Below are 27,431 nucleotides of genomic sequence, written 5' to 3'. Positions count from 1 at the left end.
TACAGCCTTCATGCTACATAAATAAGCTCCATTTCATGCTGTATAAAATAAATTATTAATGTACAGTATCTTAAATGGAAAACTATCTTTAGATTCTTACTCTAAAAGCATTTTAGTAAAATAAATTTGATTTAAAATCAAAAAGTCCAATTTAAAAAAAAAAAAAAAAAAAGATTTTTACCCACCCTGGAAGAGAGGCCAATGTTGTAGCGCCAACCAAACTGCTCCGAGTTCCAGGATTTAGATTGGGAGCTTGGCTTCCACATTTCCCTGGACCAAGAGGGAATGGAACACTCCCTTCCTCAGCCTGAAAGACACTTTCCAGTGACAGAGAAGAAAAGATGTCCCCATTGTTAGGGCTGGGCTTGAGATCCGCTAAATTAAGGAATTCCTTGCTAGTGTGAAAAGAGCATGGGTAGGTTGAGAGAAGGGACATGTTTGCTCTAGGTTGACAGGATGTTGGGCAAATAGTACAGCCTAAAAAGGAGGCTACCATGAGGCCTAGAACACTCACGGAGAATCTTACTGTGGAAAGTCTCTTTAATCTCAATTCTCAAGCGTGGGCACTGAGAGAAAGAATTTTGCTTTGGATGTGTCCAAGACCAGACCCAAGTATTCAAGGGGAAGAGAAAGCTCAAGAGCAGATTAATAGATGTATTTATTATTTTAATTGATCACCCACCCGAAAAGCCTGGAGCATCTGAATTGTCCTGTTCTTTAGACAGCTGGATGGGAGAGGAGTCCTTCAGGAGAGGGTCGTCTAGTCAGCCTGTGACCTGGGTATCCTGAGTTCTGAGAAGACCAAGAAGAGGTGCCCTTCTTGGGCATATTCTACCCTGCCCTTATTGGGCAATATTCTACCTTTGTGAATATTCTGGGAACAGAATTCTGGAAACAGAAAGGGTACATATCCTATTGTACCATGCCAGCACGCAGTTGTTCCTGTACAGACTTTGCCTCCCAAAATACTTCCTTTCAATACCTCTGTAGTTCAGAATACAGGCTTTGAATTCTGTGAAATAGCCATGCCTAGACACAGGGCATAGTGAATACATGTCACAGGATTCAGGGAATTTAATGTGTGGCTAATTTAACAAGTTTACAAGCTTCAAATCATTCAGATTATTAGGAGTGGGCTAGAAATAACTGACATATATTGTGAAGACTAATATACGATATATATTTACAAATGCTTCAAATAACTTCACATTTGCATTATAAATAGGGTCTTTGCACTCACTTGTCTCTAGTCTCTGGGTATAATCCCTTCCATAACCAGCATCCTAGTAAAAACACTACCAAGAACGAAGGCCATAAAAAAGAGAGGGAGGAGACCTCTGCCCCTCAATGGACTCCTAAAGAAGGATTTTATGGCAAGTACAAAACCTCCAATTTCTCTCTTGCCCATTGAGGGACACAGGAATTCTGATAGTACTTCAGGATTGCTCAAAGGCAGTCCTGGCTAACAAGTTCACAGAGCTTTCTGTTTGGGCTTGAAGGAGGCATTTGATGAGGCAGAGTCATCCACCTGGTAAAACAAACCTGAAAAGAAGACCAGGTTACAGCCTTAGAAAACCTGAGAAACAGATGCCGATGAGACCATAAGCCTAAACAATAGTCTAACTGATATTACCTCTCCTGAGCCAACCTAGGGCTATGAAAACCACTGATATAGTCACCACTCTGATCTTGAGAAGCAGATAAAGACGATTCAGGGAGGCAAAGGCATTGATCAGGTCATTCTGATTCCAGGTATTGCAATGACAAATGGACAGTTAAAGTAGAAGAAAGTGGGAGGGGAGGGAACAAAAACTTGAACTTGTAACCCTCTTGCATCCACGTGTCAGGGATGAAAATTTTTTTTTAAGGTGCCTGTCAACAGGTGCTCCCCCATCCCCCATGAAAAAGTGGGGATGCACCTTCATGCTGAGGAAGGATTTTTGGTCTATTGCCAGACTATGCAGGTAAAAGGGAACTTGTCCTGGGGGCCTCGATACTGAACTAAATAGATATGACATGTAAGTCTGTCCCATGTCCCTCTTAAGCAAGGCAAGATAGGTACTCTTATCCTGGTAGCAGCCTTAATGATCCCCATCCAGTGGAACCCCAAAAAATGCTGTCACTTAAAAGTGATACAAAGCAAAAGCTTCTTGCAGGCGAGATCCACAGTCCAGCACTTCATCTAAAAAGGTGTTGACAGCAGACTAATACAAGACAGAAGGCGAAAGACTCCTAGCATCCTATTGCAACAAAAGTTCACTGCCACTGCACTAGGGTTTATAAATGCACTTAATGACAAATACTGAGGATTATTATTGTGTCCACTGACACCAATGTTGGGGGTTATTTATTGTGACCACTGGCACCAATCATCACTCCAACATTCTTTTCAGTGTGCATTGCTGTACATTGCAAAAATGCAGCAGGACAAAAATTTCTAGTGTTGCATTTTGAATGGGCTGCCTGACTCAATGTTATGCACCTCGACACACAAAAATACACTACTATTGTGCAGCTTTCTTTGATGTGTCGGGTGCTGTGCTTAAGGCCCTCTATTAATCCAAGTTGTCCACCACTGGTCTACACCAGCCTACACCAAGATCCCTTTAAAATACTTGGACCAGCTAGCCAAGGTTTAACAGAGTAAACCACAGCCAGAACTGGATGCAAAGCAGTACTGAATAAGAAGAGCATGGCCCTGGAAAACGCTTTCAGACTCTTGTCTGTAGAATTACCACCAATACCGTGGTTGCCTTGGCAAGGTAAAAAAAAAAAAATCCAGGTCCAGTATGGAAGCCAACCATATTTGAACAAACTTCTCACTAAGCTGGTACAGGAATAACAAACCTAGGAGGAGGGCTATATGAGGTGCTTCCAGTTTTCAAATAATTAAATAAAACAGAGGGTGATACTGAATGGCATTGCAAGCCTTAGGGGTTCTAAGGGAAACAAGGCCAGAGATTTATCTTGTAGTAGGGACAGCCTGATCTTCTAGCTTAAGGGTAGAACACACCATGTCAATAAGAGATAAAATAGTCTCTCCTAGCTTTGCAGCAATTGAAGTGGATTGTGACTGATAGACTGGGAAGTCACAATAGTGCATTTGAAGCCTCTATAGTCAGGTTCTTGCCACCTTAGTAATCTGGGACATTAGACCATGCATAACAGAGTAAAAAAAAACCTCTACATAATAGGGTGAAGAGGGAGCTCTGCTTGGCAGAGTAATGCAGAACTCCGATGGGGGAGCGGACACAAACACTAGGGAGTAACAGGATTCAAAACCAAGGCTGTCTCCACTGGCTGTCTCTTAAGGCACTCAAACTGTATGCTCATGACACTCCACCCAGCAGAGTGACATCAGCAAGCTGTACGAAAGAGTTAACTCCTTTTGCAGCATGTCAGTGGGAGAATATACTGACTCCCAAGCGACTGAGCAGGAGAGTGCTCCAAAAAGGTGCCCAACCTGAATGGCCCTACTCACATGACAGTGAGTCTTCAGAGACTGGGCAAGCCTATGCTGGTACCACAGCTATGAAAAGCCATCTGCAGGTAACAGACCAGATAAGAAAAGCTGCTATTAGGAAGTAACAGGTTAAGTCTTAAATCAGCGCAGCTGATGAGGACATCCATCCTTCTAACGACACTACTAACGGAATCAAGCTGACTGTCAGATTTTATCCAGGGCTGGCCTACAGTTTTTTTTTTTTTTTTTGTTTGCCAATGTCCAATCCTCCTGTAGTGTAACCCAAAAAGTTTCAGGATTTTTGAGTCCCTCAATGGACAAAAGAAAAAAAAACAAAAAAAACAAAAAAAAACAGGACTTTTTAAAAAAAAATTGTCACACTACATAAAATAAACATGTTAGTTAATGACCACGAAGGGAAAAAAAAAAATCATATTCAGAACAAATGGGACAGTGTCATAAAAACAGAGGAAAAAGACTAGCAGCCAGATTTGTTAAAAAGTGCAAGGCATCAATGTAAAAAAAAAAAAAAATAATATAAAAAAAAAAATCAATCTCAGCATAATCCCATAGAAACCAAAACCATCACTGCTAAATTCAGAAAAGCAGAAAAGTGCAAGATACTCACTGACTGAAGTTTTCTTTTACTGTCTAAGCCTGTAGGTGGTAACAATGATAATCACTGATTTCAGTTTATATTTGATTTGATAGTATATGTGAAACACCTCCAGTACTCCTTTAGCTTGGTTTCTTTTTTTTTTTCCCAAGCAACAGTAATCAGCTATATCAGTTTTGGGTGGGCAGTGACTAGATTAGTTATCTACCAGTTCTTATTACAAACAGGCTGATCTGCACCCATTGTCCAAAGTATGCTCTTCTGCCAAATCTATAAGGAGTGTTTTTCTTTCGTTATAGGATTTTTAATACCATTATAGAAATCTGAGCAGAAAGAATGAGACTGTGATAAAAGGGAATAGAGCCAAGGATACTGGCAGAACCTCAAAGATGGACAATGTAGGAAGCCAAAAGGGATGATTCAGCCCACAAGAACCGATCCAAAACTGAAATACTAGTGTTTGATGGTCTGGTCTTTTAAAGCATAAAAGTAACAAAGCCATGTTAACAATCCTGCTGTGATGGGTTAAATAACAATTAGAGGAGCTGACATACTTACCCTTCCTGGAGAGAATACTGCTCCAGCTTCCTTCTCTTATATGATCTCTGTTGAAGGGCAAAAACAAGTTCAAATTGACAGATCCTGTCCTTTAACCAACATCAAACGACCAAGTGCTAAGGCTTTGGTCTGTAACCAGAGGGGAGAGAAGCATGGAGCAGCATTTTTTTTTTTTTGCCAGGAAAGGTCAGTTTAGCTACTCTAATGCTTTTTATTTATCAATTTTAGAAGAATGATAACAGCTTTGTATTGGGCCACTTCTGCTCCTGTAATTGTAATAAGGACAGATTGCATGGTTATGGTAAGACAGAGCACACATAAAGGACAACGGGACTACGTAGATACGTACAATCCTGGTGTTTTTCTAAAGTAATCTCAAGTTTTTCTTTCGTCTTCTGCAGGTTGCGGACCTGTTCTGCATAATCTTTGGAGGTGGAAACAAATAGAATGGAAAAACCAGGAAAGGACAAAGTGGGAAAAGCAACAAAAGGACAGCACAAACAGAAAAAAAAAAAAATTAAATGAGTGGGAAAAGGGTCAGACAGTCACACTTCCAGCATCATTTCACTTAGACACTACTAAAGGTATAGACAAAGAACAAGAAACAATTTTATACAATGTTAGGTTATGGTTAGGTTAGCCAAACTTTGCTCTTGGGTACACTTAAATTATTTTACCCCATTGAAGTAGCAAAAACAACTTTCATTACTCCCTATGATATAATCACCTGGTTTCCAAAATTCTTGCAGGGCAGCTGCTGGAAGGAGGGACAAAAAACAAAAACAAAAAAAAAAAAAAGAATAAGGTGCCCTAGGCCAGATTTTACTGATTATAGCTCCCAATAGCCATTTACCTTCCCATAGCGTGTGGATGGGCCCTTGGGAATCAAGGAAGCAGAATTACAATGTATGCAACATGTTCCCTATTCCAGATTTTTCCTCATTAGCTGTCTGGTAAAATGGTTATCACAGTCGGTGAAAAGAAAAATTCTCCAACAATGACTAGGAGAGAAGTAAAAACTCAACAGGGGGTCCAATTGTCCCTCACTCTAGTCTTCAACAAACTAAAAATAGAAGCTCTGGCCAGACTTTAAAGTACACATAACTACATGCAGTTTGCTGGGTATTAAACAATTGTATCTTTTTAAAGAATAAAATAGGATATTTATTTTCACCGTAAAATAGCTTTCTCTGAATCTACTGAGGGACACAGGATTTGTGAACAATTGGGTAATACTGGCGCCTACAGGAGGATTAGAAACTGGAAAACAAACAAAAAAAAAACTATATAGGCCAGACCATAGGGCATAACACCCCCCAGAACCAGGATGCTTAAGTTAGCAAAGCAGGACCGAGGACAATATCTATAAGCAGACTCTCAATGGAAAAAGATTTTAAGGGGAGTACCAAAGATCCTAGTTCCTTTCTTTCTTTACCAAGTCACACAGGATTATTACAAATCTGGGATGCCCAAAAGTATTCCAATTGACAGATGGTCAGCCCAGCAACACAGGCAAACAGACCCAACATGAACAAGCGACTGCATGCAGCTCTATGAGCTATAAAACAAAGTCCAAAGCAGAGGCTGAAATGTCCAAATGGTAAAATAAACAGATCAGATGACAGCCCTACAAACCTGGGAAACAGAGGCCTGATTCTGTAATGCCTGAGATGCACTCATGGCTATAGTGGAGAAGCTTTAACAGGAAGGGGGTAGGGCCCTATCCTTGAGACCATAAGCCTGACCATCCCTGGTTTCCATCATGGGACCATCCAGAATAACAAACCTGACCACCTTGCAGGCCAGAATAAAAAGAGGATGGTCAAAGAAGATATTTAAAGAAGAGATAAAAACAAATTCAAAATTCACAGGAGGGAGAAGCAATTCAGCAGAAGCCACATGCGAAACCCCTGCGAACAATGGCCTTGATCATAAAAGTAAAAGCTAGGGATCTCTAAAAGAGAATAGCTAGAGCAGAAATCAGGCCCTTGATGGTGCTAAGCGCCAAGCATTGGTTCAGACTCAAATGCAGAAAAAAAGAGAATCCATCCCATAAAGAAGCTCTTGGGGTGCCCTTAAACTTACACCAGCTGAAATATGCCTTACATGTCCCTGCATGGCAATGGACTTCCAAGCCTTAAAGGATCATTTCACCTTTGGGAACAGGTTACATGTTCCGCCTGTTTTTAGGGTGGAACATTAACACGTTCCCAAAGCTGCAGCCACTGCCCGATTCTCCACCCCCTCTCCCTGTGACAGCAGTACAGCCGTGCATGTGGCCACGTCATTCATTCACACAGCTGTGTGCGAATGAACTACAAGCCCCGACATCCTTTGCGGCCTTCGGCTTGTAGTTCTCAATGAACTACCACAGTGCTGTGGTAGTTCATGGATTCTTCCTGTCAGTGTATCTATGGAGTGCACGGGCACACAGATACATTGACAGATGTGCAGGAGACCTGCACGGCACCAGTGATCTGTTGATCACTGGTGCAATTCTTTACAGGATCCTACTGAGTGACTTTGCCAGGTGACTTCCTAGTGATTTGCTGGCAACTTGAGAACTACTTTGATGTAACTTTAGAAGTGACTTTCAGGAATGCATGCGTAATCTTCCGTAATATCAGATCCAAATCACATCAATACAGAGGAGGATTCGACTTGGAGGCGACATTTATTAAGTCTATGGGCAGAAGTTGGATAGAAGCCGCCTTGAAGTAGTACAGGAACCTTTTCTAAAGTCGGAGCGACTTCAGCAGTGCTAATTAAGAGGGCTCTCATTGACTAACATGGGATTTCACATGTCATGTGACTTGGGGTCTCAGCAAGTCGGATTCCAAGTCACAGCAGTGTGACCTGAGCCTTAAGCATCACAGGAATGACAGATTCTGTGATGCCTCTAGCCCTGAAAAGTTGGGCTTTTAACAGCCATGCCATTAACCTTTTCAATGGAGCTGTAGCCACCAGGAGTGTGTGTATACCTGACAAGCCAATTGCTGGCTAACTGTTGGCAGCAATCCATTGTTAGTGAATCCCTCCCCGCCATGTATCCCTGGCCCTACGTGGTCGGGACCAGCATGGAAAATCCAGCTGACATCCATTCGCTATCATCCATTCTCTCTCTCTGACCTGTAAAACGCCATTTCCCAGTCAGGATACAGTGCCTTGCAAAAGTATTTATACCCCTTGACATTTTCCACATTTTGTCATGTTACAACCAAAAACAAATGTATTTTATGTGATAGACCAACTCAAAGTGACACAATGTGTCAAAACTTTGTAGAACCACCATTTGCTGCAATTACAGCTGCAAGTCTTTGGGAATGTCTCTACCAGCTTTGCACATCTAGAGAGCGAAACTTTTGCCCGTTCTTTGCAAAATAGCTCAAGCTCTGTCAGATTGGATAGAAAGCATCTGTGAACAGCAAATTTTCAAGTCTTGCCACAGATTCTCAATTGGGATTTAGGTCTGGACTTTGACTGGGCTATTCTAACACATGAATATGCTTTGATCTAAACCATTCCATTGTAGCTCTGGCTGTATGTTTAGGGTTCTTGTCCTGCTGGAAGGTGAACCTCTGTCCGTCTCAAGTCTTTTTGCAGACTAACAGGTTTTCTGTTAAGATTGCCCTGCATTTGGCTCCATCCATTTTCCCATCAACTCTGACCAGCTTCCCAGTCCCTGCTGAAAAAAGCATCCCCACAACATGATGCTGCCACCACCATGCTTCACGGTGCAGATGGTGTGTTCAGGTGCAGTGTTAATGTTCCCTCACACATAGCATTTTGCCTTAAGGCCAAAAAGTTACAAACTTTGGTCTCATCTGACAAGAGCACCTTCTTTCACACATTTGCTGTGTCCCCCACGTGGCTTCTCGCAAACTGCAAACGGGACTTGTGGCTTCCATAAAGGCCAGATTTGTAGAGTGCACAACTAATAGTTGTCCTGTGGACAGATTCTCCCACCTGAGCTGTGGATTTCTGCAGCTCCTCAAGAGTTACCATGGGCCTTTTGGCCGCTTCTCTGACAGATGCTCTCCTTGCCTGGTCTGTCAGTTTAGGTCGATGGCCATGTCTTGGCAGGTTTTCAGTTGTGCTATACTCTTTTCCATTTTGAGATGATGGATTGACCAGTGCTCCGAGAGAGATGTACAAAGCTTGGGATATTTTTTTTTATAACCTAACCCTGCTTTAACGTCTCCACAACTTTATCCCTGCCTTGTCTGATGTGTTCCTTGGCCATCATGATGCGTTTGCTCAGAGAGATGAGGTAGAGCAATTGTGCCTAGTCCACGATCAACAGGGCTTTGCACTGAAACATAATACCAAAGGAGCACCATTGTTTTAGCCCCTTGCCATAGAATTCCCTCAAACAAAAACCACAAACGAAGAGGAAAACGCATCAAGCATATAATTTCCGCTTTATTTGGTCATTATTCCATACTCTTTTGCCGCGTACACACGATCGGACTTTACGGCATACTTGGTCCGGCGTACCGGATTTCGTCGGACAATTCGATCGTGTGTGGGCTCCAGCGGACTTTGTTTTCTCAAAAGTTTGACAGACTTAGATTTGAAACAAATCTGACGGACTCGAGTCCGGTCGAAAAGTCCGCTCGTCTGTGTGCTAGTCCAACGGACAAAAACCGACGCTAGGGCAGCCATTGGCTACTGGCTATGAACTTCCTTGTTTTAGTCCGGTCGTACGTCATCACGTTACGAATCCGTTGGACTTTGGTTGATCATGTGTAGGCAAGTCCATTCAGTCATAAAGTCCGCCAAAAAGGCAGCCGGGCAAAGTATGCCGTAAAGTCCGGTTGTGTGTACGGGGCATTACTCTAATGCCCCGTACACACGGTCGGACTTTGTTCGGACATTCCGACAACAAAATCCTAGGATTTTTTCCGACGGATGTTGGCTCAAACTTGTCTTGCATACACATGGTCACACAAAGTTGTCGAAAAATCCGATCGTTCTAAATGCGGTGACGTAAAACACGTACGTCGGGACTATAAACGGGGCAGTGGCCAATAGCTTTCATCTCTTTATTTATTCTGAGCATGCGTGGCACTTTGTCCGTCGGATTTGTGTACACACGATCGGAATTTCCGACAACGGATTTTGTTGTCGGAAAATTTTATCTCCTGCTCTCCAACTTTGTGTGTCGGAAAATCCGATGGAAAATGTCCGATGGAGCCCACACACGGTCGGAATTTCCGACAACACACTCCGATCGGATATTTTCCATTGGAAAATCCGACCGTGTGTACGGGGCATTAGACCTTTCCGCTGCCTTTGATACAGTTGACCACCCCCTCCTCCTCAAAATTCTCAATTTGACTTGGTCTCCATGGCTGCACTCTTCGTTGGTTCAAATATTATCTCATCGCACCTTCAGTGTCACATACAACTCCACTTCCTCCTCTCCAACTCCTCTTACCGTTGGGGGTCCCCCAAAGTTCTGTCCCTGGACCTCTACAATTCTCGATCTACACGTCCTCCATGGGTCAGCTGATAGCCTCCCATGGCTTCCACTACCATTTATATGCTGATGACATCCAAATCTATCTCTCTGCTCTCTCCTCAGCCCACCCCATCAATCTCCTCACGCATTACTGATTTACTAACAGACATATCAGCCTGGATGTCAAACCAATTCCTCAAACTGAATCTAAAACTGAGCTCTTAAGATTTCCTCCCTCACATGCCCCTTCCCCTGACTTCTCTGTCAAGATCAATGGCACATCAGTCCGTCCCCACATGCCAGGGTGCTAGGGGTAACAGACTCTGAACTGTCCTTTCAGGCCCACATACAATCCCTGTCCAAATCATGCCACCTTAGCCTCTACAACATTTCCAGAATACGCCCCTTTTTAATTAATGACACACCAAGCTTCTAATTCACTGCCTGGTCATCTCTCACCTCAACTACTGCAACTCCCTCCTCATTGGATTACCTTTACATAGACTATCCCCCCTTCAGTCCATAATGAATGCCGCTGCAAGACTCATCCACCTTACCAACCATTCAGTGTCCTCCACCCCTCTCTCCACTGACTTCCACTTGACCAACGAATAAAATTCAAAGTACTAACAATAATTTACAAAGCCATCCATAAATTTTGACCCCAGCTACATCACTAACCTAGTCCCAAAATACCAACCAAGCCACTCTCTTCGGTCCTCCCAAGACCTCCTGCTCTCTAGCTCCCTTGTCACCTCCCCCCATGCGCGCCTCCAGGATTTCTCCAGAGTTTCTCCCATCCTCTGGAACTCCCTACCCCAATCTGTTCGACTGTGCCCCAATCTAGTCATCTTTAGACGATCCCTGAAAACCCTTCTCTTTAAATAAGCCTATCCTGCTTCTAACTAATACGGTTTTACTTCCTCCATCAGCTCATCCCCCACAGCTATTACCTTTTTGTATCAAATGACCCTTCCTTTTTAGATTGTAAGCTCTAATAAGCAGCACCCTCTGATTCCTCTTGTACCAAATTGTAACGTAACCGCAATGTCTGCCTTTATTTTGATAAGTGCTGCGCAAGCTGTTGGCGCTATATAAAACCTGTATAATAATAATAATAATAAATAATAATAATATTATCAGACTGGACAAGTGTAAAGAAAGGCCAGAGAGATGCATCATTTGTGGAAGAAAAAAGTCTGGGTGGGTCACATAGAGGCATGTCTGCCAAAAAAGGCATAGACTGAGGAGTGTTCAGACCATGCATTCTCTGAGCAGGTCCTGTGGCTACATTAGACTGTGCTTTATATTGGGTGGGGGGGGCAACTAAGTCCACAAAAACCAAAAGGGATGGTTGCCATTCCAAGATAGGGTAAAGGAAACCTCAGAGAAACACCAATCACTATAAGAAGAAATTATATTCTCCAGAGAGGATCCCTCATGCTCAAATGTCACATTCAGGTCCACTGGTGACCCCTGTAAACTAGCACAAGGTACTACTTGTAAAGTTATTCCTGCTAGGTCGAGAAAACACAAAAAAGAGGCAAGGTCAAAAGGTATCTGGATGCGAGCTTGAGTTTCTTGTTTTAGGTGGCAAAGCCACACATGTTGCTGTCTTGAAAAGACAGTTAGAAAAAAAATAGTGTTTTTCTCAGCAGAACTCAGGAAAAGGCATCCACCCTAGGAAACTAGGAAACTAGCAAAAACTGAAGCAGGATGGCTGGAGGAGCAGCTATACAGGGATTGGCTTAACTTTTTCTTGCTTGCCAGTGTCCCAACCTTCTGTAGGCATCAGTATAACACAAATGTCTAAGAATTACTAAATTCCTGTGTCCCTCAACGGACGATAAAGAAATCCCTTTATTTTACAAAGTAGTATGTACGTACACTGATACACTACCATAAAATCTACCAAGACTTCTACTACTCAAAAACAAAAAGGTAACAAATATAGATCATCTACAATTGAAACTTTTCAGATGCCACAATGATTTACAATTCAGATGCAACCTATAACTTTGTATTTAAAATATCACTTTATTTGTACAAATCTATTTAAAAACGCAAGACTCAAAAGTAAAGCACAGGCTGGATTACCAAAATTTTAAAAGGACTATTATTATAGAAAAAAAACACCACCACCACCTAAAACGCCTCAAAACTATTTGCAGATACAGTGGGGACGGAAAGTATTCAGACCCCCTTACATTTTTCACTCTTTGTTATATTGCAGCCATTTGCTAAAATCATTTAAGTTCATTTTTTCCTCATTAAATGTACATACAGCACCCCACATTGACAGAAAAACACAGAATTGTTGACATTTTTGCAGATTTATTAAAAAATAAAAACTGAAATATTACATTGTCCTAAGTATTCAGACCCTTTGCTCAGTATTTAGTAGAAGCACCCTTTTTTCATACCTGGATTTGGGGATCCTCTGCCATTCCTCCTTGCAGATCCACTCCAGGTCTGTCAGGTTGGATGGTAAACGTTGGTGGACAGCTATTTTTAGGTCTCTCCAGAGATGCTCAATTGGGTTTAAGTCAGGGCTCTGGCTGGGCCATTCAAGAACAGTCACGGAGTTGTTGTGAAGCCACTCCTTCGTTATTTTAGCTGTGTGCTTAGGGTCATGGTCTTGTTGGAAGGTAAACCTTCGGCCGAGTCCGAGGTCCTGAGCACTCTGGAGGTTTTCATCCAGGATATCCCTGTACTTGGCTGCATTCCTCTTTCCCTCGATTGCAACCAGTCGTCCTGTCCCTGCAGCTGAAAAACATCCCCACAGCATGATGCTGCCACCACCATGCTTCACTGTTGGGACTGTATTGGACAGACGATGAGCAGTGCCTGGTTTTCTCCACACATACCGCTTAGAATTAAGGCCAAAAAGTTCTATCTTGGTCTCATCAGACCAGAGAATCTTATTTCTCACCATCTTCCATCGGGCCACTCTGCCATAAAGCCCCGACTGGTGGAGGGCTGCAATGATGGTTGACTTCCTACAACTTTCTCCCATCTCCCAACTGCATCTCTGGAGCTCAGCCACGTTGATCTTTGGGTTCTTGTTTACCTCTCTCACCAAGGCTCTTCTCCCCCAATAGCTCAGTTTGGCTGGACGGCCAGCTGTAGGAAGGGTTCTGGTTGTTCCAAACGTCTTCTATTTAAGGATTATGGAGGCCACTGTGCTCTTAGGAACCTTAAGTGCAGCAGAAATATTTTGTAACCTTGGCCAGATCTGTGCCTTGCCACAATTCTGTCTCTGAGCTCTTCAGGCAGTTCCTTTGACCTCATGATTCTCATTTGCTATGACATGCACTGTGAGCTGTAAGGTCTTATATAGACAGGTGTGTGGCTTTCCTAATCAAGTCCAATCAGTATAATCAAACACAGCTGGACTCAAATGAAGGTGTAGAACCATCTCAGGGATGATTAGAAGAAATGGACAGCACCTGCGTTAAATATGAGTGTCACAGCAAAGGGTCTGAATACTTAGGACCATGTGATATTTCAGTTTTTCTTTTTTAATAAAGCTGCAAAAATGTCAACAATTCTGTGTTTTTCTGTCAATATGGGTGTTGTGTGTACATTCATGAGGAACAAAAAAAATGAACTTGAAAGATTTTAGCAAATGGCTGCAATATAACAAATAGTGAAAAATTTAAGGGGGCCCGAATACTTTCCGTCCCCACTGTAGATACATCAACGTGCGTAAGTAGCATTACAATCAATGATATCTCTACATTTTCATCTGCTTAATCAGGAGTTGTTGTAAGCTTGTGTATCTCTAAAAATGTGAGTGAATACCGAGTTATCACAGCCCAAACCGAGCTCCACAGGGGTGGATATCTGTAACTGCTGAATTACAACACGGGGAACTCTCACAATTGGTGGTTTCAGCGGGGAGTATCGATATGTCTAAAAGACTCTTGGATGTGCATCTTATCTTTATTCAACCTTACCTGCTTTGTAACTTGCAACATATAGATGGCCTGGTGTGACTGGAACTGTTGAGAACAGTTTCTCTGACTGAAAAAGCAAGGTGCAGCAGGATATTTATGCTTCTATGGGCAACTACACTTGAGTAAAGAGAGAATCTCCAAAACCCCTTAGCTGTTCCTGTGTTTGATGCAGCCTCTAATGGACAACCACACTTAACACAGTGGCAGATCCAGGGGGGGAAACGGGGCAATCCCCCCCCCCTCCCCAAGAAAATAGTGAGCAGGTTGTCAGGTGACTTAGCGAGCAGGCTGCCGCCACGTGTGAGTGAGCGGGCTGGCGGGCAGGTGCCGCGAGTCAGTAAGCAGCAGGCGGGCAGACGCCACGGGTCAGTTAGCAGGCTGGTAAGCAGACGCCGCAAGACAGTGAGCAGGCTGGTGGGTGACTCGGAGAGCCGGCGAGTGAGGGAGCAGGCTGCTGAGCTGGCAGGCGAGCAGAGAGATGACATCTCTCACCGACCGCCTGCATCACCACATTTCTGCATCTAAAAGAATACTGCCATTACTGTGCAGGTGCGGGCAGCAGAGAGATTACATCATCTCTCACTCTGGGACAACAGGGACACTGTCACTGGCAAGTGACAATCAGCATCTGGTGGCAGGCAATGGTGGCAAGCTGCATCTGATAACAGGCGACGTGGCAAGTGACGATCCACATCTGGTGGCAGGCGATGGTGGCAAGCTGCATCTGGTGGCAGACAACAATGGCAAGTGACAAGCAAGTGACAAGCTGCATCTGATAACCGGCGACGTAGCAAGTGACAATCCCCTTCTGGTGGAAGGCGATGGTGGCAAGTGACACACTCGTGACTCCCACTGATTTCTGCATTATGGCGAGTTGAACTATTTGATTATACATTACAATACAGTAATAATAGAAATAATGCGCTTCAACCATCCTGACACCATACAACCACGGTGCCATGATGATTGAAGCTCTAACACCAGCCATTGCCCGACATATTGCCCGTGAAAATTTTGACAGTGCCCCTCCCGAGATAAGACTCTGGATCCGCCCCTGACTTAACAGGCATGCATGCTTCCACATATTGTGCATCGACCATCACCAAACAGTTCTTTACTTCACATGTCTACATTATACTAGGACAAATCTGCTTTAACAAGGCCCATGAAAATAGTGCCTTGGACCACTAGCGGGCGAATAAAGGGTTAAATGCACCGCTGCCGAAGCGCATTGCAGGCACTTCGGCAGCAGTGCCCATTAATTTCAACGGGCAGGAGCGGTCTACACACCGCCCAAGATGCTGCTTGCAGGACTTTTTTTTTTTAACGTCCTGCCAGTGCAGCACCCCAGTGTGAAAGCACTCGAGCTTTCACACTGGGACTGCAGGGGAGGCGTTTTTCAGGTGCCATTTTTAGCCCAAAAGTACCTGAAAAACGCCTCAGTTTGAAAGGGGTCCTAAAGCATGAAGTTTGGGACCTAAGTGACACATATAACCTGCTACGGGGTACCCGACAAGTAAAGATACCTGAAGCACAGCAGTGGGTGGCGAAGGACAATCCTTGGTATACAGAAGAATGCTTAATTACTAGGTGTGGTTGACCATTGTGATAGATATATTCTGTTACACTCTGCTCTTTCAGTCCAAGACAGTTGTAGTCTGTTACAGCAGATTCTTTCTAGTATACAGAAGGCATCTGAAGAACTTAATATGTGGAAGCATTCATACCTGTTAGGTGTGGCTGTCCATTAGATGACTGCATCAACCACGGGAACATCTAAGGTGCTTTGGAGATATTGGGGGTTATTTACTAAAGGAAAATCCACTTTGCACTACAAGTGCACTTGGAAGTGCAGTTGCTGTAGATCTGAGGGGAACATACAAGGAAAATAAAAAAAACACAATTTTTCCTTGCACATGATTGGATGATAAAATCAGCAGAGCTTCCCCTCAGATCTACAGCGATCTACAGTGACTGCACTCTTTATGATGCAAGTTGCATGTCACGGACTACAAATATACACCCCACTTTTTAGGTCCCCTCCTACAACCCTGTGGAGCTGTAATCAGTCTGGGACTACTCAAGATTCACACATATTTTTATATAAAAAAAAAAAAAAAAAAAAAATACAGCAGCTCCTGATGAAGCAGATCAAAAAGGTTTTAGAAAATTTTGAGTCAGCTATCTACCCCATCATTGATTGTAATGCAACTTACCCACTTTTATAGATGTGTAAATGATAATTGTGGGGTTTTGGCAGACGTTAAGTGGTATTCTCCATTTTTGTTTTGAATTTCATTTAAAGCTGTGATAAGTCAGTCGAGCTTTTACTCGGTTGGAGTCTTGTGAGATATTTTAGCTACAAAGTTATGTCTCAACTGTAAATCATTGTGGCATCTGAAAGGTTCCAGTCATAGATGGTCCATATTTATTACTTATGAATATAGGAACGTGGTTTAATGACCAGTTAGTGATAGTGATGGTCCAGATATAGAAAAAAAAATACAATTTTGCCTTACCTGTAAATTCCATATCTTGGAGTACAGTTCAGGACACAGGCTAGATATCCATAGACCCTACAGTGGGTAAATTAATTATTTGATCCCTAGCTGATTTTGTAAGCTTGCCCACTTACAAAGAAATGAAAGGTCTACATTTGTTATCAAAGGTGTATTTTAAATGAGAGACACAGAATATCAAAATCGAAAATCCAGAAAAAAAAAAAACAAAAAAAACAAAAACAAACCAACAACACAACACACATAATACAAATGTTATAAATTGAGTTGTAGTTCAGTGAGTAAAGTAAATATTTCATCCCAGACATTAATAATTCTGGCTCCCACAGTCTGGCTACAGTATGTGCTCAGGTGGTACACAGATTAGTCCTGTCAATTTAAAAAGGTGATCCTAACAACAACTCGTTATGTGTATAAATGACACCTGTCCACAGAATCTTTTTCTTCTATTCAAACCTCATCATCATGGGCAAGACCAAAGAGCTGTCAAAGGACTTAAGGAACAAGATTGTAGACCTGCACAAGGCTGGAATGGGCTACAAGACCATCAGCAAGAAGCTTGGTGAAAAGGAGACAACTGTTCCAGCAATTATTTGTAAATGGAAGAAATACAAAATAACCATCAATTGCCCTTGGTCTGAAATTCCATACAAGATTTCGTCTCATGGGGTAAGGATGATTATGAGAAAAGTGAGGGATCAGCCCAGAACTACACAGGAGGAGCTTGTGAATGATTTCAAGGCAGTTGGGACCACAGTCAAACAAACCATTGGTAACACAGTACGCTGCCATGGATTGAAATCTTGCAGTGCCCACAAAGTCCCCCTCCTCAAGAAGGCACATGTACAGGCCTGTATGAAGTTTGCCAATGAACATCTAAATGATCCAGAGAAGGACTGGGAGAAAGTGCTGTGGACAGATGAGACCAAACTGAGTTTTTTGGCATCAACTCGTCTTGCCGTGTTTGGAGGAAGAAAAATGCTGACTATAACCCTAAGATCACCATCCCTACAGTCAAGCACAGAGGTGGAAACATTATGCTTTGGGGCGGTTTTTCTGCTAAAAAGGTACAGGCCAACTTTGCTGCATTGAGGGGCTAATGGACGGGGCCATGTATTGTAAAATCTTGGATAAGAACATTCTTCCCTCAAGACACGTGGATGGGTCTTTTAGCGTGACAACGACCCAAAGCATATCGCCAAGGATACAAAGGGATTAGCTCAAGAAGAAGCACATTATGGTTATGGAGTGGCCTAGCCAGTCTCCAGTCCTTAAAGTGGAAGTCCACCCTAAAACTTAAAATCTCCCTTGCAATCATTAATGTGAGCCAAGTTCAGCCTTATGCCTCAAAATGAAAAAAAAAGTTTTTCTACTTTTATTTTGCAGTATCCAGTGCCGACAGGACTTCAATTCTACTTTCTTTTGAGTCTAAAAGCAGCCAGTGGGTGTGGTTAGTGAAAGCGTTTAATAAAAGACCACAGACGAGTTCTTGCTGGAAAAAAAAAAATTTAAGCAACAGACAGCATGGATTCATGAAAGACAGAAGTTGTCAGACAAACCCAATTTCTTTTTATGAAGAGGTAAGTAAAACCTTGGACAGAGGGGTGGCTGTGGACGTGGTATACTCAGATTTTGCAAAAGCGTTCGATACAGTTCCGCACACACGGCTCATGTGTAAGGTAAAGTCTACAGGCTTGGAAATATCAGTCTGAAAATGGATAGAAAACTGGCTAAAAAGACAGAATTCAGAGAGTAGTGGTTAATGATTCTTACTCTGAATGGTCTAAGGTTATCAGTGGTGTACCCCAAGGTTCAGTGCTGGGACCCTTACTTTTTAATATCTTTAGAAATGATATTGGGTCAGGGATCAAAAGTAACATTTCTGTCTTTGCAGAGGACATGCTAGGGGGAATCCATACTGGAGAAGGCTCTGGGGGTTTTGGTAGATCATAAGCGCAATAATAGCATGCAATGCCAAGCTGTGGTTTCGAGAGAGAGAGAGATCGAGAGAGAGAGAGAATTCTGCCCCTGTTCAAATCATTAGTAAGACCTCATCTGGAATATCCAGTTCAGTTTTGGGCACCAGTTCTCAAAAAGGATATCGGGGAACTGGAGAAAGTGCAGAGAGGAGCAACCAAACTCATAAGAGGCATGGAGGAACTCCGCTATGAGGAAAGATTAGAGGAACTGAATTTATTCACTCTTGAGAAGAGGAGAATAAGGGGGGATATGTTCAAATATATAAGGGGTCCATATAGTGAACTTGGTTTTGAGTTCTCCTCTTTATGGTCAACACAGAGGGCACAGGGGCACTCTTTACGTCTAGAGGAAAAGAGATTTCATCTCCAAATAAAAGGTTTCTTCACAGTAAGAGCTGTGAAAATGTGGAATAGACTCTCGCCAGAGGTGGTTCTGGCCAGCTCAGTAGATTGCTTTAAGAAAGGCCTGGATACTTTCCTAAAATGTACATATTATAACTGGGTACTAACATTTATAGATGAAGTTGATCCAGGGAAAATCCGATTGCCTCTTGGGGGATCAGGAAGGAATTTTTCCCCCTGCTGTAGCAAATTGGAGCATGCTCTGCTGGGGTTTTTTGCCTTCCTCTGGATCAACTGTGGATTTAGAATTGGGTATATTGTATTGTATGATATTTATTTTATTTATTTTTTTATGGTTGAACTGGATGGACTTGTGCCTTTTTTCAACCTGACTAACTAACTATGTAAAGCTAGTGACATCACTTCCAGGAAGGGCACTGTTCCTGTGTAGCCAGTGAGCGTATACAGGATGGGAGGAGCTAATCACAGGTTCAAATCAACGGGTAAATGTAGAAATAGTAAAAAAAAAAAAAAAAAAAAAAAGACCCATCCACACAGGACACAGGGTGGCTGGGAGGTGCAGGGGACATATACAGTATAGCTGTGCTAGGCTTTGAGTGAAGACTAACACAGGAGAAGGGCACTGGACACAGGGGGGGGGGGGGGTGAACTGTCAGTGTAGCTGGAAGTGCTCTGGGGTCTCAGCTCACAGTCTATAATGATCACTATACATTAAAGGAATAGTACAGGCAACCACACTAAGTCTACGTTTCCACTAGTAAGACTTGTCATATGACTTTGGACATAAAGTCGCATGACAGGTCACAGCCCACAGATTTCAATGGCACCCGTTCCCATCTATGCGACTTTGAAAAGGTACCTGCAATGCTTTCATGCGACTTTGATCCAGAGAGTGTTGGATCAAAGCTGCACTCTAAATCATGCAACTTTGGGGTCCCAATTGTGGAAACGTAGACTAAGGCTCCGTTTCCACTAGTATGACTTCCACTAGTAAGTCACAGCCCATTGATTTCAATGGTACCGTTCCCATCTTTGAGACTTTCAAAATCAGAGACTTTGAAAAGGAACCTGCACTACTTTCATGCGACTTTTGTTGCGACTGATCCAGAGTGTAAAGTTGGATTAAAGTTGCTTCAAAGTCTGCCTCTAAATCGTGCAACTTAGGGGTCGCAATAGTGGAAACGTGACTAGCCATGCGACTGTGTTCAAAGTCACATGACAAGTCACAGCCCATTGATTTTAATGGTACCCGTTCCCATCTAAGCAGCACTCCAAGTCACATCAAGTCACACTGTAAAGTCGCACTCTAGCTTTAGGCTACGTTTCCACTAGTGCAACACCAAAGCTGTGTGATTTGGAGTGTGACTGAGTGCAGCTTTGATCCAACTTTACATTTTCTGGATCAAAGTCGCATCAAAAGTTGCATCAAAGTAGTGCAGGTACCTTTTCAAAGTCGCAGATTTTCAATCTCACATAGATGGGAACCTTTGCCTTTGAAATCAATGGGCAGTGACTTGTGATGCGACTTTATGTGTTCAAAGTCGCATGACAAGTCGCACTCATGGAAATGGAGCCTTAAAGTGTTTGTTAAATATAAATACTAAATCACTACCAGCCCCTCTATTAGAGCCTGGCATACCACACTATGCAAGTCATTTCTAAAAACGTGACTCATGTCCGCTTTACAGCTCCGATGGATGGCTTCTGCGGGAGGGGCCGAGATCTCCCTTCGACGTCAGTAGAGGAGACCTCCTGCAGAAGCCCTGTCTCGGAGCTGTAAAGCGACTGCAAATCACTTGACCGGCCTGAAGACAGCTCTAAAAATGTATTTACAAGCCTTGTTTTTAGAAATGACTTCCATAGTGTGGTATGCCAGGGTCTAATAGAGGGGCTGGCAGTGACCACTGTAGGTTTTTTTATTTTTAATAATAGTGGCTTGGGGGGCGGAGAGACACACAGACAGACACAGAGATGACAGGCAGGGAGGAGGGGTGAGGGGAAGAGAGAGGAGAGCTGAGCAGGGCTGTGAATGACAGAGGGACGTACACTGACCATGGTGGTCAGGGCTCAGCAGCCCTGATTTTCGTGGTCAGTACAGAGAGGGGGGATACAGGAAATGGCAGGTTCATCAGTGCCATGCAGAAACAACCACGTGGTTCTAGACTGTAAAAAATCTGCCGCATGCTGCATTGTAATTTTACAGTTTCTAACAAACATAACATATTTCCAAAGCCTGCCCTCTCCTCCTCTCAGGAGAAGATGCTATCCAAAACGAGGCCATGAAGACAGGAGGAGATCATGTCCTGTAAAGGATGGGAGGGTTGGGGGCAGGGCTGGGCAGGTCTAGGCATGCCTGTCTAAGAACAACCTTTTCAGGAAGTGAAAGACAGCTTAGAAAATTCAGATAAAAAAAAAAAGGGAGATAGCATTGTTGGTGAAGAACAGGAAGAAGCCGATTGTCTGGCTTTGATGAGACTTTCTAAGCTAAACAATTAGCTAGCCAGGAAATGAATATCAAAGATAATGATATTTAACATATTATTAATAGGTAAAGAATCATTTTTGACTGTATTTCCACTTTAATCCTATAGAAAATTTATAGGAGGGAGCTGAAAATTTGAGTTGCCAAGCAACAGCCAAGAAACCTTACGGATTTAGAGGCGATCTGTAAAGAAGAGTGGACCAAAATCCCTCCTAAGATGTGTACAGACCTGGTAACCAACTACAAGAAACGCCTCATCTCTGTGCTTGCCAACAAGGGTTTCTCCACAAAGTACAAAGTCATATTTTACTTGGGGATCAAATACTTATTTTACTCACTGAACTGCAACTCCATTTATAACATTTGTATCGCGTTTTTTTCTGGATTTTTGGTTGGTATTCTGTCTCTATCATTTAAAATACACCTATGATAATATATATATATATATATATATATATATATATATATATATATATATATTATCATAGATCCTTCAATTTCAAGCAAGTGTGCAAACAAATTAATTTTCCCCACTATAGGTTACAGGGTGGTACCTTCATGTGATTGGACCTTGGCAAAGCTTATCTGGAAACATAACCCTACCCCACTCCATGAATTCTCAGATTTTTCGAGAGCAATGCAGAGTAATTTAGGAACAGAAAAGGAGGGTGGCCCATGTCCTGTTCTGTACTCCAAGACATGGAATTTACAGGCAAGTCAACATTCCTCCTATCTTAATCATACAGTACAGGACACAGGCCTGTCTTAAAATCATATAGTACAGGACACATGGGATGTACCCAAGCAATGAATAAGAAGGGTGGGCAAAGACAAGGCAAACAGAACAGTGCCAACAATCCCAACGAAAACGAGGGTCAATGGATCAACAGTCAGTGGAGTGCTGCCACGAGAACCTTGGAGGCTTGGACATCCACCTGGAAGAACTTGGAGATGGTTGAACTGAAGAAGACCAAGTCACTGCTTTACAAAAGTAAGGAAACACAGGATTGATACCAGAATGCCCATGAAACTGTAGTAAGATTTTAGATAAACCCATGTATTTCATATTATTCATAATAATTTGCATATGTGTTATTGATAATATAATTATTATGCATATTATTATTATTGTAGTAGTAGTATTATCATCATTATTAAGGTTTAGAAGTTTTGGGGTTATTTAACCCTTGGAAACCCTGAATTGGTTTCCTAGACTGACAAGCACAGTGTAGAAGAGGTTTTGGAGTTACCTACATTTTATGATCCTGGACTGGCAATAAGTCTGGAAGAGGTTTTGGGGTTATTAGACTCCTGCAGAGCCTAAGTAATACATTTTTTAGGATGAGTAACGATATGTAGTTACTAGTAGAAAAAGGCACCTTTTTATTGCATGTGAACAGATAACTTTGTACATAAAAGTTGTACAGGAAAGGAAGTTGTACAGGAAAGGCAAGTCCTGACAGGTAATCATTTTGGAGCATCATTTGTTAACAAAGTTAAACGGTATGTACCAACTTTGTAATATAGGTATATATCTATATATCTGTTATAACTGTCCATGCTTGCCTGTGTACCGAGTTAAGATCAGGTTGAGACATTCTTGAATGCCGTGACAAGCAGGGCTAAGTGGTTTTTCGTGTCTCAAGACAGTGCTTTTGTAAGTAGGCGTATGCAGATGCATTGCATATTGACTTTACTCTAAACACTGCTATCCAGAAGTAATTACTAACTAATCTGTCAGTTTTAGTCATTCTATCAATATATGTATATAGTCAGGAATTTGTGTTAATAAAACATGAATAGTCTTTTGGATAGAGTGACTGTGTATTATCAGATAGAAAGCAGAAGACCATGCCATTTTTGGTCATGGTTCATACCTTGTCATTTTTGTAGGATGTAAAAGCGTATGAATGATTAACGGAGGTAGACAAACCATCTTCCAGATGAGGTGAAAATAATGCCACGTACCCACAGTCGGACTTTTCGGCTACAAAAGCCTGACAGCCCCTCCGACAGACTTTCGACGGACTTTTGGCGGACTTTCTAACGAACGGACTTGCCTACATACGATCACACAAAAGCAGGACGGATTCGTACGCGATGACGTACACCGGACTAAAATAAGGAAGTTGATAGCCAGTAGCTGCCCTAGCGTGGGTTTTTGTCCGTCGGACTAGCATACAGACGAGCGGATTTCTGGGTCCGGCGTAGTTACGACGTAAAGATTTGAAGCATGTTTCAAATCTAAAGTCCGTCAGATCTGCGGCTGGAAAAGTCCGCTGAAAGTCCGAGGAAGCCCACACACGATTGGATTGTCAGCCGGCTTTGGTCCGTTGGTGTCCGTCGGACTTTTGTAGACGAAAAGTCCGACCGTGTGTACGTGGCATAAGTCTATCATGGGTGTAATGACTCTGGTATAGAATGACCCTGTGTCATAGTTCTACTAGTGAATTGTAAGAAGTATGTGTCAGCTGCTGGATTCTGTATATGGTGCGTACCTGTTTTTCTATAGAATTCAGGAGCATTGCTTAGATGGTCAGTGACTTGAGTTTTTCATACCAATATTTTCTAGTGAATGATGAATATGAAAAAAATGGTATGTTGCAGTCATGCAATCACATTAGAACCTTCTGTGCTATAGCTTTGATTTTGTGCAGCTTGTTATTAGTATTTGATAGGAGGATTTAGATTTCCAAGTTATTTAAATGTATTGTTGTGTTTGAGGAGTAAAATGATCCCTCCATGTGAACGATTGAATATGATTTTTGTGGAGAGGCTAGGGATTAATCGTCTACAGTGACTGCTTGACGTTAGCATCTTCGTTCAAAATGTTATTGCTGGTGAGAGTGTGCGCAATGCACGATTCATTAATCTTTTTTATATTCTTATGAACATGTACCTTGGCTAGACAGCGCCATGAATGGGCTGAGGGAGATGGAGAAGTTGTTTAACCACTTGCCTACCAGGCACTTACACCCCCTTCCCGCCCAAGCCATTTTTCAGCTCTTAGCACTGTCACACTTTGAATGACAATTGCGCAGTCGTGCTATACTGTACCCAAATTTTTTGACATTTTCTTCACACAAATAGAGCTTTCTTTTGGTGGTATTTAATCAGTGCTGGGTTTTTATTTTTTTACAAAAATAAAAGACCAAAAATGTTGAAAAAAAAAATGTTATTTACTTTTTTTCTGTCAGTAAATTTTGTAACTAAGTAATTTTTTGCCTTCACTGATGAGGCGGCACTGATAGGCTGAACTGGTGGGCATTGATGAGGCGGCACTTATGGGCACTGATGATGAGGCACCAATATGCTGCACTTATGGGCACTGATAGGTGGCACCGATGGACACTGTTAAGTGGCACTGATGGGCACTAATAGGCAGCACTGGTGGGCACTGATAGGCATTGATCGACAGCAGTGATGGGCAGCACTGACTGGCATCGCTAATGGGCACTGATTGCTGCCACTGGTGGGCACTGTTTGTTGGCATTGGTGGGCATTGTATGGTGACACTATTTCTATATTGTAATCAGGGCACTGATGATCAGTGCTCTGATTACATTCCTACATGTCCCCCTGAGTGGCGATGCTGCTGATCGGCTCTACTCGCCCCACACTCTGTCAGCGTGAGGCGAGGGAGTGCCGATTACCGTCACTTCCTTGTTTACATGTGACCGGCTGTGATTGGACACAGCCAATCACATGGTTAAAGAGCTGCGGACGCGGCTCTTTACAGAGATCGGGGTCGCGCGGCATCCCCGCGAGAGCAGCCATTCTGGGACGCTGTCATATAACGTCATCCTAGAACGAGAGCCGCACCGCCTCGCCAGCATTTGACAGTGGGCGGGCGGCAATCAGTTAAGCTGCAGGAAAATGAAAGTTGCTTGTTTTACATAATTTAAGACACATAATTTAAGTTCTTGAACCCATTTTGTGTATCTAGCATACTGCTTCTGGCAAGGACGCCAATTTTGTTTGGGTACAGCGTTGCATGACCGCGCTATTGTCAGTTCATCGCAAAAAGTGCTCTGGTCAGGAAGGGGGGTAAAATCTTCCGGGGCTGCAGTGGTTAACTGACAATTACGCAGTCGTGCGACATTGCACCCAAAAAAAATTTGACGTCTTTTTTTCCCACAAATAGAGCTTTCTTTTGGTGGTATTTGATCACCGCTGCGGTTTTAATTTTTTGCGCTAAAATAAAAAAAAACAAAAAAACAAAAAACAAAAAAGCGACAATTTTGAAAAAAAAGCAATATTTTTTACTTCTTGCTATAATAAAAATCCCCCAAAAATTTAAAAAAAAAAATTTCCTCAGTTTAGGCCGATTATGTATTCTTCTACATTTTTTTTTTTTTTTCTAAAATATGTAGAAGAATACATATCGGCCTAAACTGAGGAAATTTTTTTTTCTAAAATATCACAGTAAGTGTATATTGATTGGTTTGCGCAAAAGTTATACAAAATACAATAGGGGATACATTTATGGCATTTTCATTATTATTATTATTTTTTTTTTTTTAACTAGTAATGGCGGCGATCAGCGATTTTTAGCAGGACTGCGACATTGCGGCGGACAGAGTGGACACTTTTTTGGGACCCTTGACATTTATACAGTGATCAGAGCTAAAAAATAGCCATCGATTACTGTACAAATGTCACTGGCAGAGAAGTGGTTTACACTAGGGGGGGATCAAAGGGTTAAGCATGCCCTAGGGAGGTGTTTCTAACTGTGTGGGGAGTGTACTGACTGGGAGTAGAGAGAGATTTATTATCCTGATCACTAGGAACAGCAGATCTCTCTCTACTTCCCTGACAGAACAGGGATCTGTCGGTTTACATTGACAGATCCCCATCTTGTCTCTCATGGCATGTGCACACCCACTATAACTATTAATGCGGCCGCCGTCCAGCTATGGTAGTACCCTACAATGTACAATGTACCCTGGGGGGTGTCTGCGCTGATAATGAGCCCATTGATTAGTAGCGCAGCCCCCAGCAGAGGTGCCCCCCACAGCTGCCAGTCAGTGCCAATCAAGATGCCAATTAGTGCTGATCAGTAATGCCTCTCAGTGCTTCCTTATAAGTGCTGCCCATCAGTGACATCAGCGCCGCCTGTCAGTGCCGCCTCGTCAGTGAAGGAGAAAACATTTAATTTGTTTAGCAAAAAATAAAAAACCCAGTGGTGATCACATACCAAAAGAAAGCTCTATTTGTGAGAAGAAAATGATAATTTAATTTGGGTACAGCGTTGCATTACCGCGCAATTGTCATTCAAAGTGAGACAGTGCTGAAAGCTGAAAATTGGTCTGGGCAGGAAGGGGGTGAAAGTGCCCTGTATTGAAGTGGTTACATAAAACTGTTAATGATAATAAAAATGGTGCGCTAATTCAAGGAGCTATGCAGAAAAAAAAAAAAAAGGCAAAAATGCAGTAATAAATCGATAATGTGCGATAATGTTGTGAAGCAATGATAAAGTGCGCTAGTTCAAGAAGCTATGTAGCAAAAATAAACAAATATGCATGGATTATCCCTAAAAAAAAAAAAATATATATATATATAATATGCAGTAATATGCGATATTAAGTGAAGCAGTGATAAAATGTACTAATACTAGAAAAAGATATGCAATATCCTTTGGGAACAAAAAAAGGAAGGGAATGGTTTTGTTTAGGTGGAAGTATGATACCATTTTAGGTAGGAAGGAAGGCCTTGGATGCCAGGCTACCTTAAAAATCAGGAATAGCTAGTTGCTAGAAAGAGCTGCTAACTTAGAAACAGGTCTGCCAGAGGTGACAGTCATCAAGAAGGCAACCTTCTAATCTTTCAGTTTGGAAAAAGGACCCTTCCTCCTGTTACATTTTGTGGGGGCACTTGACAAATCACATCCCTTGTATGCCCTCCTTCAAAGGGCATACAAGTTAGGCATCTTTTACAGGCAGGTTTCACCTGTCCAGGCTTAGCGCATATAACCAGAAATCAGAGCGAGAGCCATTCTGGAGATTGTGTCATGACTTGTTCTAGAGCA

General features: G+C 42.4%; 1 protein-coding gene across 6 annotated transcripts in view; it reads right to left on the bottom strand.

Annotated features, from left to right (window-relative positions):
• Window positions 1-27,431, bottom strand: part of GOLGA1 (golgin A1) — a 271,860-nt gene that overhangs the window by 220,671 nt on the left and 23,758 nt on the right. For 3 of the 6 annotated variants that reach the window (XM_073600326.1, XM_073600327.1, XM_073600329.1), the window contains exon 4: window positions 4,987-5,061. The exons of the other annotated variants lie outside the window; for them this stretch is intronic. In XM_073600326.1, the coding sequence (XP_073456427.1) occupies window positions 4,987-5,061 (75 nt within the window). The remainder of the gene's footprint in view (window positions 1-4,986; window positions 5,062-27,431) is intronic. 6 annotated transcript variants of the gene reach the window in all.

This window comes from Aquarana catesbeiana, linkage group LG09 (genome assembly GCF_042186555.1).
Source record: "Aquarana catesbeiana isolate 2022-GZ linkage group LG09, ASM4218655v1, whole genome shotgun sequence".
NCBI classification, from domain to species: domain Eukaryota; kingdom Metazoa; phylum Chordata; class Amphibia; order Anura; family Ranidae; genus Aquarana; species Aquarana catesbeiana.
Note: the sequence above shows the minus strand (reverse complement) of the source record. Positions and strands in the feature narration are given on the sequence as shown.